General features: G+C 37.0%; 1 protein-coding gene across 1 annotated transcript in view; it reads right to left on the bottom strand.

The window, feature by feature from the left end:
• Positions 1 to 12,704, bottom strand: part of FRAS1 (Fraser extracellular matrix complex subunit 1) — a 483,930-nt gene that overhangs the window by 164,133 nt on the left and 307,093 nt on the right. The window contains exon 29 of the mRNA XM_017876598.1: positions 3,606 to 3,759. Within this exon, the coding sequence (XP_017732087.1) occupies positions 3,606 to 3,759 (154 nt within the window). The remainder of the gene's footprint in view (positions 1 to 3,605; positions 3,760 to 12,704) is intronic.

The following is a 12,704-nucleotide window of genomic DNA, read 5'->3' on the forward strand; positions in this document are numbered from 1 at the left end:
TGAACAATGAGATCACTTGGACTCGGGAAGGGGAACATCACACATCGGGGCCTATCATGGGGAGGGGGGAGAGGGGAGGGATTGCATTGGGAGTTATACCTGATATAAATGACGAATTGATGGGTGCTGATAAGTTGATGGGTGCAGCACACCAACGTGGCACAAGTATACATATGTAGCAAACCTGCACGTTATGCACATGTACCCTAGAACTTAAAGTATAATAAAAAAATAAATAAATAAATAAATAATAAATAAATAATGGTAAAAAAAAAAAAAGGTAGGCTAGACTAAGCTATGATGTTCGGTAGGTTCGGTGTATTAAATGTATTTTCAATTAACGATATTTTCAACTTACGATGAGTTTAACAGGGTGTAAGTTGAGGAACATCTGTATCTGAAAATGGTGGTGAGTCTGCAAGTGGTTGAACTCAGGTCCTTCATGCACATACCAAACAAACAATTTACATTTGGTTCTGTTTCAAGGCGTCAGCTCTTCACGAAAAGCCCAAAGTCCAGCTTGAACTTTCTTAAGTGATGAGGAAGTACAAGGTAAAGTCTCCACAAATTTACATAATTGGGACTGACAGATGTAGGCAGAGTTGTGTTAAGTGGACTTCTAGTTCCCACCACCAATTTCACTCTTGAATGGTTTCTAGGTAACGTGATTTGATTATTAGTAATAGGGGGCTCTGGATACACGGAAAGATCATGTTCATAGGAAGAAGTTAATTAAAAGAGTTACAGCAGGAAAGCATCACAATAAAGCCTACGTGATATTTATCAAACTAAAATGGCAAACTTCTATCTGCTTAAAAACCATTTAATTCAGCACTGTTTTGTTTAAGACTTAATGGAATATTGTGTTGTTTCTAGGGAATTTGGGGGTTTAATTTTTTGTCTTTTACTGATGAAGATAAAGGTAGAGAATTTAATACATCAAAAGAGTCATAGATTTTAGAGATGAAAAGGACTTTAAAATACCTGGCTTACAATCAGTAGTTGAAAGTACAATGAGAACAGGAAACTTACTAATTACAAATGGAAAAATAGTAACTTTAGAATGGAAAAATCTGATAGACGCCACTTTAACCAAGTGATCAAAGTTAACATCACCTGTCATAAGACATAGTGAGATTATATACCTCCTGATGGTGCACTGAGAAAGGGGGAAAAGCACAACCTTAACCCAATCATGAGAAATCATCCTCAGACTAAGACAAATTCAGTGATAGTCTACAAATATCTAACCAGCACTCTTCAAAAGAGTCAGTGTCATAAAAGACAAAGACGGAGGAAGTGTGTGTCGCAGATTGGAGGAGACCAAGGAGACATGGCAAATGAGTGTAATTTGAGATCCTGGATTGGGTAAAGGGCATTGGTGGAAAAACTGGCAAAATTTGAATAAGGCCTGTGAATTGATTAATAGTATCGTATTAGTGTTAATTTCCTGGTTTCAATAATTGTTCTATAGTTACAAGACATTAACATTAGGGGAAGATAAGTAAAGGGTATTCAAGAGCTTTTGTACTAGTTTTGCAACTTTTTAGTGTAAGTGTTTTTTGAAAATTTTTTAATGATTTAGCCTAACTTCTCAAAGAAACCTACGGTACAAGACCTTATACCTGCCTTTTCCAAGGTTACATTGCTATAATAAATGACATCTCAGCTAGACTGATCGTTTTATAATTATAACACCCATTCTCGATTAGATGGCTTTTCAATGTCTTTGTGGACATCAAAATTACTTTTAAATTAAATAAAAGTTAACTTTTTTCCTCCCTACAGAAAATATGTAATTTAAAAAAACTGACAGCCCAGAGGAAAAACAGATTATTCTTCCTCTGCTATTTATTTATTTATTTATTTATTTATTTATTTATTTATTTATTTGAGACTCCTCTGCTATTTAATATGCCAAGTGAGTTTTACTTTTAATGGCAATAATTTTCATTTTCACATGATCAGTGTAGTTATTTAAAAAAAATCTACCTGTTCCTTTACTTTCGTATCATGTTGTTATTTCCACACTGTTTCAATTCCTTCTTTTATGACTTTAAATCATTTCAAATCTGCTTATTTCATAGTTTTTATAAGACTGTTACTTCATTTGAAATTCTTGGGGTTTTAATCTTCTTTCTTGTTTTGGTTATGGTACTACAGATTGTTACCTCCCATATTCCACAATTTTAAATTCTGAGCTTCAGTGGTTTCTTCTGAGAATCCTGTGTAGCTTAGCAGAGAGGGGCCTTCTGTAGTAGTTTCTACTAGTTTCAATAAAGAACCCAAGATGTATCATCGGCCTGAGATTAATTTTCATAAAATACCTCAGCTTCAGGTTTCATAGACAAGACATGTGGTCTAATTTAACCTGAGATTTACCGGAAAATAGGCCTAAAGTTCTGAATTTTCACCAGGCTTTTTTTTTCTACTCTGACTCCAAGAAAGAGGCAGATTTCTCTGCCATCTCTCTGTGCTGATGAGCTTCTTGTTTCTACTCTGTCCTTTTAATTGAAGGCATGTCCTTCCTGAGTCCTGGCTTTATGCAGCATCTTGATTCCAATGTTCTGTCTCTGCGTGGACGTTAAGTCCCAAGTCCCTGGGTTATTGAGACATGCCCAACCCCTTTTGGAGAAGCTATGCTATTAGCTCTTGCAATAACTGGCCTTCAGTGCCTTCTTTGTTGCTGGCACCTGGCGATTTCTCTCTATCCTTGGGAAGTCAGCTACGAACACCTTATAATTCCTGTTAAATTTTAACCAGCACTTCTTTTTTTTTGTTTTTTTTTTGTTTTTTTGAGACAGAGTCTCGCTCATTCACCTAGGCTGGAGTACAGTGATGCAATCTCGGCTCAATGCAAGCTCTGCCTCCCAGGTTCACACCATTCTTCTGCCTCAGCCTCCTGAGTGGCTGGGACTACAGGCGCCCGCCACTACGCCCGGCTAATTTTTTGTATTTTTAGTAGATACGGGGTTTCACCGTGTTAGCCAGGACGGTCTGAGAATGGTCTCGATCTCCTGACCTCATGATCTGCCCGCTTTGGCCTCCCAAAGTGCTGGGATTACAGGCATGAGCCACTGTGCCCAGTCAATTTTATCCACCATTTCTAGATGATGATAATGGTAAATTTCTCAGGTTTTCATATTTGACTATCTTGCTGGAAGTAGAAGTAACACTGGAGAACACTGAAAAATGTTTTCATGTAATTTTTTTTAAGTCTCATCAAGAAGAACTCTAGTGATATTCCAGAAGGCATATAAGGCAGAGTTTGAGAGCCTGACCTTTGAAATTAAACTGACACATATTAGCTAAGTGACTTACAGCAAGCTACTTTACCCAGTATTTTCATCTGCAAAATGAAGCTGTTTTAAAACTTAAATTGTAGGTGTTATATATAAATGTTTATAAAATTTAGTACACTACCTAGTAAACGTGTTGGTGTTGTGTGATAGCTATCATGATTATTCTGTTTTTAAAGGGCATTTGTAAGGTATTAGAAAGCTTAGTTCATTGGAATTGCAATCTTGCCTCATGTCACTGTACAGTAGCAAATCCTAGACTGCTGAATGCAACAATAAAACCATGCCAAAGGAAAAAATAGTTACCAAATTGGGGGTAGTCTTGTGTAATCTTGTAGATGATTTCTTCAGCACTGGCACCAGGAGCCTCAGCCTGTAAGATTTTGTTGGTGATCTGCAGCATGCCCCCTTCTGGAACCCACACCATTGAATTAGCCACAAGCTGAAGACCTCTATCATTCTGAAATAAAAATAAAATGCAGAATTAGGTCCAAGCAAAATAAGAATATATCAATCCTTAAACACATAAGTTATCCAGCTCTGTTGTTGTTAAAGATCATCAAGTAAGAGAGAGAGAGAGATTCACAACTTCAGAGTCACTCTACAGACTTCATATTATGTGTAGACATATGCTTATTTATCTATATATTTACATGTGTATATATCCGCTTTTTCTTTTAGTTTATCATAAACAAACAACTTATTTAGAAAGACTAAGTCTCTCTATTTCTTTCTTTCATTTGTCCATCTACCTGTCTTTCTATCTTCTCCACCCACCCATATTGCACACGTAGCACACGTAGTTTTTGCAGCCACTATTCCACATGCAAAGACTTGGATCAACCCAAATTCCTCTGTGAAGACTGGATTAAGAAACTGTGGCACATATACACATGGAATCACTATGCAGCATAAAAAAGAGATGAGTTGTTCCTTTGTAAGGGACATGATCAGCCTGGAACCATCATTCGTTTAGCAAAAACTATCAAAAACAGAAAACCAAACACACCGCCATGTTCCTCACTCATAGGTGGGAACTGAACAATGAGATCCAGTTGACGCGGAAAAGAACATACACGCATCTGGCCTATCATGGGAAGGGGAGGAGGGGAGGATTGCATTGGGGTGTATACCTGAATAAAATGACGGAGTTGATGGTGCCTCGACGAGTTATGGTGCAGCACACCAACTGGCCACAAGTATATACTATTAACAAACCTGCACATTCACCCACTGTACCCTAGAAAACCTTTAAATATAATATAATAATATAATAAATTAAAAAAAGAATTATTCCGCCAGGACAGGTGGCTCACACCCTGTAATCCCAGCACTTTGGGAACTGAGGAGGGCGGACTCACGAGGGTCCAGGATCGAGACCATCCTGGCTTAACATGGGTGAAACTCTTGTCTTCTACTAAAATACAAAACATTAGCCAGATGTGGTGGGCCGGGCGCTGTAAGTCCCATACTCGGGAGCTGAGCAGGAAATGGCGTGAACCGGAAGTGGAGGTTTGCAGTGAGCCGAGCCCACGCCACTGAACTCAGCCTGGGCCGACAGAGGGAGACTCCGTGCTCAAAAAAAAAAAAAAAAAAAAAAAGAATTATTCATTAAGCACCTATTATATGCCAACTCCATTGCTAGAGGACTGATATATACAACACGTCTGAAGCAAAACCTCAGTGTCAGAGCTTACAGTCTAGTGGGAGAGACAGACACACAAATAATTAAGATGCTTCATGATTAATGCTGTATAAGAAGCTTGAGCAGGGAGCTGTGGGAGAATAGAGGAAAGAAGCCTCAGGAAGATTTTCCTAAGAAAAATAATTTCATTTCGAATAACAAAAAAAATTGGATTTCTAAGCAGAGACATGGTGAAACATATTCCAGACAGAGGGCCCAGCTTAAGCGAAACCAAAGATGTGAGACAATGCACTGTATATTTCATAAAATGCCCAAGTGTCTGGTGCCAGCAGGGCTCAAGGAGCCAGGTGGGGGAGTGCATAAAAAGTGACACTGTCTTATGGAAGGTTAGTAGAAGACAGAAGCTACACTAAAAGTCTCAATTCATCTCATAGCCACTGGAAAGTCAACACGAGTCTCCAGGGAAGAAAATGGGATGACCAGATCTAGGTTTTAGAAAGCTAGCCTCCAATGGCAGGAGATGGAAGTGACTAGCACCGAGATAAATCCAGAGCAGAAGATGCCATTTAATGGCTCAGGGGAGAGAAAATGAGGGCCTATGAGAGGGTAATTGCAGTGGTAAATCCAATGGTAAATTCATTGTAGACAGAAATAGATTCTAGAAGCACCACAGAAGCAGAACTGACAGGACCTGATGGCCGATTGAAAGTGAAGCAACAACAGTTATGAGTAGCTGGCTGGAAGGAATCAGCTATTCAGCACTCCTGAGAAGGCAATCATTTTAATTACTAAAGCTAATATCATTAAAAGTGCTGCCATTCCTGCTTTGCAAGGCACACGCCCTCTTCCAAAGCCTCATAATTGACATTTTCCACAGAATGAGACTAGGGAGGCTGCCAGTGTTCAGTTTTCAGTTTGTTTTCACACTTCAAAAATTAACAAGTCTGATATTTTAACATAGGGCATTTTAGAAGGGATGGTTTTCTATATTATTATTACTTTCAAATATGCCAGTAAATGGAACAAAGTAAACACCACTCCCAGGAGAAGAATACTCTGAAGAGAAAACAGCATCTATTCTTTTGCTCACTTGGTCCTTGAGCATCTCACCTCTCAGGAGTCAGTGATGGCTACTGTCATCATATATACACCAGGAAGCTGAGTCAAACATTGCCCACGAGAACAGCAGCAAAGGCACTTTCTATCCTGATTGGTGCTCGGGGCAAAATCCCAGAGAATATTCTCCTTTCTCAATTGACATAGCATATTATTTATAAAACATCAAAAACATATAAAAAAACTTTGTATATAATCACCAGAAATCTGAGGGGAAAGGCTGTATTAACTCCAGCAGTCTTATATACCATGATATACTTGGGCCCAGGTTTTTTTTGAGATGGAGTTTTGTTCTTGTTGCCCAGTGCAATTACAATTGCATGATCTTGGCTCACCACAACCTCCACCTCCCAGGTTCAAGTGATTCCCCTGCCTCAGCCACCTGAGTAGCTGGGCTTATAGGCACCCACCACCATGCCTGGCTGATTTTTATATTTTTAATAGAGATGGGGTTTCACCATGTTGGCCAGACTGGTCTTGAACTCCTGACCTTGTGATCTGCCTGCCTCAGCCTCCCAAAGTGTTGGGATTACAAGCATAAGCCACTGTGCCCAGCCCAGGTTCTTAATTGTTAGAAATCTTTCTAATAGCAGCAGTCTACTGAACTATGATTTTAGTTATGCAGATCAGTCACATGCCAACAACCACATTATTAGACTGAGTAGGCAATGTGGTTTTTTCAGATTCTAAGCAAATAAGCAGTGTGATGTGAATGCACGTTCCCAGATGGCTTGCCCACTATATCTCCATCTTGGCTATACTTATCAACACAATTCTCTATAATTCTTGTGTGAGTGTAACTTTTTAGACAATACACCTTGTGACTCAGTGTGCAGAGACTAGCAGCACCTGGAAGCTCATTAAGATGTTCAGAATCTCAGGTCCCACCACAGACTTTCCAAATCAGAATCTGTACTTTGAAAAGATCCCCAGAAGTTGTGTAGAAATACTAAGGCATGAAAAGCATGGTCCAAGGTAGAGATCACAATGGTTCTAGAGTGGTTCTCCTGAAGGTTCACAGCTGAGCCTTTAGAATATTTATGTCTATAACAGGGTAATACATATGCCTCCATTTCTGAATGATTTTTTTGCAGTATATAAGGAGAAACAGATAACACTAAGAAAAGGAAGTATAATTCTTGGAAATCAGCAAGATGGCAGAACAAGAGGTTCCAGCTCTAAAACCTGCACAGAACACTAATTTTCACAACCATCTGCAGATGACAATACCTTCATAGGAGCCTGGGGTCTAGCTGAAAGTTTCTAGTATCCCAATGGAGTAAAAGAAAAAAAATCAACAATAGATACATTGAAGAGGGTAAGAAACACAGTTTCATTTTACCCCAAAACTCTGCTCCAAGTAGGCACAACTCAAGGCCAAGAGAGACCACTTCAGTCCACAATTTCTCCTACAGAGGACAGTAAGACTGAAGCGAGTGCTCAGCTTCCCCAGCCTTGTGGGATGCTGCCTAAGAGATACACTTCTGTCTCACCCCATCCAGAACATTGAAGGGATTCATATGTCTCCTCAGCTGTCTAGGGACAGTAAGGAACAGGGAAGAGAAGCAGAGGCTTACAGTAACCACTATGTAGATCTCAACAAACAGTTGCAGATCATGCTAACTGGCTAATGGGCTCCACCAAGAGCCATGCTCACAAACCCTGTAAGATACCTCACCTGCAGATACACAAACTAGCTAACAAGTACCCCACTAATCCATGCACCCCCTCCCATAGCCAGCACCCCACACCCCCCTGAAGAGAGTACACTCAGATCTTCAGATGGTGCACATGAGCCCATGCAGACAGCAAACACATACATCAACAGTTACCTGACTCTGCTGAATTGGGTAGAAGGCATGCAACCTTGATTACTTCAGGGAACTGACATGAGGAAAATAAATAAAGGCTCTCAGCACCCTGCTTGATGGTGCAGGATCAAGAGAAGGCACAGAATCATAAGACTTCCCCTGAAGGGGGAAGAAGAGGGGTGAAACAGGCACATCCACAGAAATAGTTAGACAAAGCCTTCAAATCTTTAGTTTGGTTGACTAGTAAAGGTCTTTCTCTCCTGAAGCCAGAGAGTAAAGACTGGAGTAGGTAACCACTTTTTCAAATGCAAACACAGCGATGCAAGCCTTCAAGAAACATAAAAAGGAAACTAAGAAATCATGACACCACCAAAGGAACAAAATAAAGCTCCATTGGCTGACCCCAAAGAAATGAAGATTTATGAACTGCCTGACAAATAATTCAAAATAATCATCTTAAAGAAGCACAGTGGACATCTTAAAGAAGCACAACAATCTTAAAGAAAAGTAGATGACTAAACAAAGTCAAGAAAGCAACACATAAACAAAATTAAAAGTTTAACAAAAGATAGAAATCATAAAAAGAACAAATCAAATTCCGGAGCTGAAGAATACAATTATTGAACTGAAAAATTTAATAGAACACTTCAACAGCAAACTCCATCAAAAGAAGAATGAATCCATGAACACAAAAACAGATTGTTTGAAACTATCCAGTCAGAGGAATAATAACAGCAAAAATAAAAAAGAATGAACAAAGCTTACAGAACTTATGGGACACCATCAAATAAACCAATATAACCTATTATGGAAATTCCAAATGAAGCAGAGAAAGAGCAAAGGGCAAAAAGCTTGTTTAAAGAAATAATAACAGAAAACTTTCCAAATCTGTAAAGAGAAAGAAACATCTAGATCCATGAAGCCCAGAGAACTCCAAATAGATTGAACATAAAGAAGTCATTACCGAGACACATTATAATCAAATGCTCAAAAGTTAATCACAAAGAATTTTGAAAACCATAAGAGAAAAGTGGCTTGTCACATACAAGGGAGTCTTATAAGACTATCAGTGGATTACTCAGCAGAAACCTTATTGTTTTCTGACAGAATGAGACGATATATTCAAAACACTTTAATAAAAAAACTGCCAATCAAGAATAATTTACCAGGCAAAGCTGTCATTCAGAAATGAAGGAGAGAGAAAGCCTTTCCCAGATAAATGCTGACGGAGTTTGTTACCACTAAAGTCCTGTCTTACCAGAAATGCTAAAGGAAATTCTGCAAGTTGAAATGAAAGGACACAAATTAGCAACATGAAAACACATAAAATTATAAAACTCACTGGAAAGGCTAAGAATATAATCAAAGTGAGAATAATACTGTAATGGTGATATGTAAGTCAGTTTTAACTCTAGTATAAAAGTTAGAAGAAAATGTATTAAAAGTTACCATAACTACAAGTTTTTTAAATGAATATATGACATAAAAAGATAAAAATTGTGACACCAGTAACATAAAATGGTGAGGGTCAGGGAGAAGTAAACAGTTTTGTATGCAATTGGAGATAAGTTAATCATCTTAAAATAGACTACTGTAAGATACTTTATGCAACCCTCATCGTAATCATGAAGAAAAAACCTGCAGTAGACACACAAAAGATAAAGAGAAATAAATGAAACACACCACTACAAAAAAAATCATCAAATCACAAAGGCAAACAGCAAGAGAGACAAAAGGAAGAAAGGAACTACAAAAGTCTGAAAACAACAAAACGGCAATAGGTAAGTCCTCACCTATCAAAAATTAAATGTAAATGGATTAAATTCTCCAATCAAAAAACATAAGAGCGGCTGAATGGACAGAAAGTGTGATCCAACTATAAACTGCCTATAAAGAGATTCACTTTAGCTTTAGGGATACATATAGGCTGAAAGCGAAAGGATGGAAAAATATATACCACGCAAATAAAAACCAAAAGAGAGCAGAGATGCTTACATTTATATCAAGCAAAATAGCTTTGAAGTCAAAAAACATCACAAGAGACAAAGAAGGTATTATATAATGATAAAGAGGTCAATCCACCTAGCAGATATAATAATTGTAAATATACATGCACATAACATTAGCACACCTAGATAAATCAAGCAAATGTTAACAGAACTGAAGGGAGAAATAAAGAGCAATGAAATAATGGTAGGGGACTTTAATACCCCACTTTCAACAATAGAGAGATCATTCAGATAGAAAATCAATAAAGAAACAGAGGACTTGAATAACACTATGGAACAAACAGACCTAACAGACATATATAGAATATTACATATAATAGCAGCAGAATTCATATTCTTCTCAAGCACATATGGAACATTCTCCAGGTTAGAACAAATGTTAAGCCACAAAAGATGTCTTAACAAGCTTAAGAAGACTGAAATCATATCAAGTATCTCCTTTGGCCATCCCATCCAGAGCAATTAGGCAAGAGATAGAAACAAAATGTATCCAAATTGGAAAGGAAAAAGTTAAATTGTCTGTATTTACAGACACCATGATCTTATATGTAGAAAACCCTAAAGATTCCACCAAAAGACTGTTAGGACTAATAAACAAATTCAGTAAAATAAAACCAACATGGAAAATCAGTTGTGTTTTCATACACTAGCAATAAACTCTTTGAAAAAGAAATTAAAGAAAACAATCTTACTTATAATAGCATCAAAAGAATAAAATAATTAGAAATAAATTTAACCAAGAAGGTGAAAGATATGCCATTGAAAGCTATAAAATATTCGTGAAAGAAATTGCATAAAACACAAATAAATGCAAATATATCCCATGTTTATAAATGGGAAGAATTAATATTATTAAAATGTCCATACTAGCCAAATCAATCTACAGATTTAATGCCATCCCTGTCAAAATTCCAATGACATTTTACATAGAAACAGAAAAACAAATCCTAAAATTCATATGGAACCACAAAAGTGCCCAAATAGCCAAAGCAATCTTGAACAAGAACAAAGCTGGTGGCCTCACACTCTCTAATTCCAAATTACATTACAAAGTTACAGTAATTAAAACATTATAGTACTAGAATAAGAACGAATACATAGACCAGTGGAACAGAATAAGGAGCACAGAAATAAATCCACACATTTATGACCACCTATTCTTCAACAAGAGTGCAAATAATATAAAATAAGGAAAGGAAAAAAGAATAGTTTCTTCAATAAATAGTGTTGGGATAACTGGATATCCCATGCAAAGGAATGAAATTACATCATATACAAAAATCAACTCAAAATGGGTTAAAGACTTAAACAGAAGACCTGAAGCTGTAAAAGACCTAGAAGAAAACATAGGGGAAAAGCTCCTTGATACAGGTCTTGGCAACTATTTTTTGGATATGGCACTGAAATCACAGGAAATAAAAGCAAAAACAAATAATCAGGATTATGTCAAACTAAAAAGCATCTGCACAGCAAGGGAAACAATCAACAAAATGAAAAGGCAACCTATGGAATGGGAGAAAATAATTGCAAAACCAATATCTCATAAGGGGTTAATATCCACAATATAGAAGAAACTCCTACAACTCAAAAGCAAAAAATTCAAATAACCTAAAAATGGGCAAAAACCTAAATAGGTATTTCTCCAAAGAAGGCATATACATGCCTAACAGGTGTATGAAAAGCATAAATAATTATGAGAAAAAGGCAAAGCAAAACTAACTCACACTTGCCAGATGGCTATTTTTATAAAGGTATAAAGAAAACAATCTTTGGAGAAAAGATTTGGAGAAAAGGATTTGGAGAAAAGGGAATCCTGGTGCATTGGTGGGAGGAAAGTAAATTGGTACAGCTACTATGCAGGCTTCTCAAAAACTTAAGAAGAAACTATCACATGATCTGCAATCACACTTCTGGATATACATCCAAAGGAAATGAAGTCAGTATGTTGAAGAGGTATCTGCAGTTCCACGTTCATTGTAGTATTATTCACAATAGACATGATACAGAATTGACCTAAACGTCAATCAGTGGATAAATGAATATATAGTGGAATATTATTCAGCCTTAAAAATGAAGGAAATCTTGCTATTTGCAACAATATGGAAGAAACTGGAAGACATTATGCTAGGCGAAATAAGCTAGATACAGAAAGACAATAACTACATGATCTTGCTTGTATGTGGAATCTGAAATAGTCAAACTCATAAAGCAGACAGTAGAATGGCAGTTGCAAGGGGCTGGGGGAAAGGGGAAATGGGGAGATGGATGGTCAAAAAGTACAAGGTTTCAGTTAAAATAGACTATCATAAGATATTTTATGTAACCCTTATGGTAATCATGAAGAAAAACCTGCAGTAGATACACGAAGGATAAGTAAGTCCTGAAGACCTACTATATAGCATAGTGCCTATGACTAGCAATACTATATAGTATACTTAAAATGTGCTAAGATAGTACAGCTTATGTTACCACAAAAAATAATAAATACATAAAATTCGTAAACAAGGCAGGAGAAAACTTTATGAGGTTAGAAATATGATTAAGACCTGGATAGTGGTGGTTTCATGCCTATATACTTATCCTCAAATTAAAATTGCATATATTAAATATGTAGAGCTTTTTACATGTCATTCTTCAATAAAGGAGGGTTTTTTTTAAAAAAAAAAAAAAGGAAGAAGCATCAATCTTCCCACTCATCATGATGAACATGTTTGTTTCGCATTGTTTTCTTTTGGAGAGTGTCCAGGGAAGATTCAAGAAGAGATGGATAGAAGGATATATATCATCTTTTCTACATTTAAGGTATCCAAAAGCCAATGGTTTT

Source organism: Rhinopithecus bieti, unplaced genomic scaffold (genome assembly GCF_001698545.2).
Source record: "Rhinopithecus bieti isolate Rb0 unplaced genomic scaffold, ASM169854v2 scaffold_8675, whole genome shotgun sequence".
Taxonomy (NCBI): domain Eukaryota; kingdom Metazoa; phylum Chordata; class Mammalia; order Primates; family Cercopithecidae; genus Rhinopithecus; species Rhinopithecus bieti.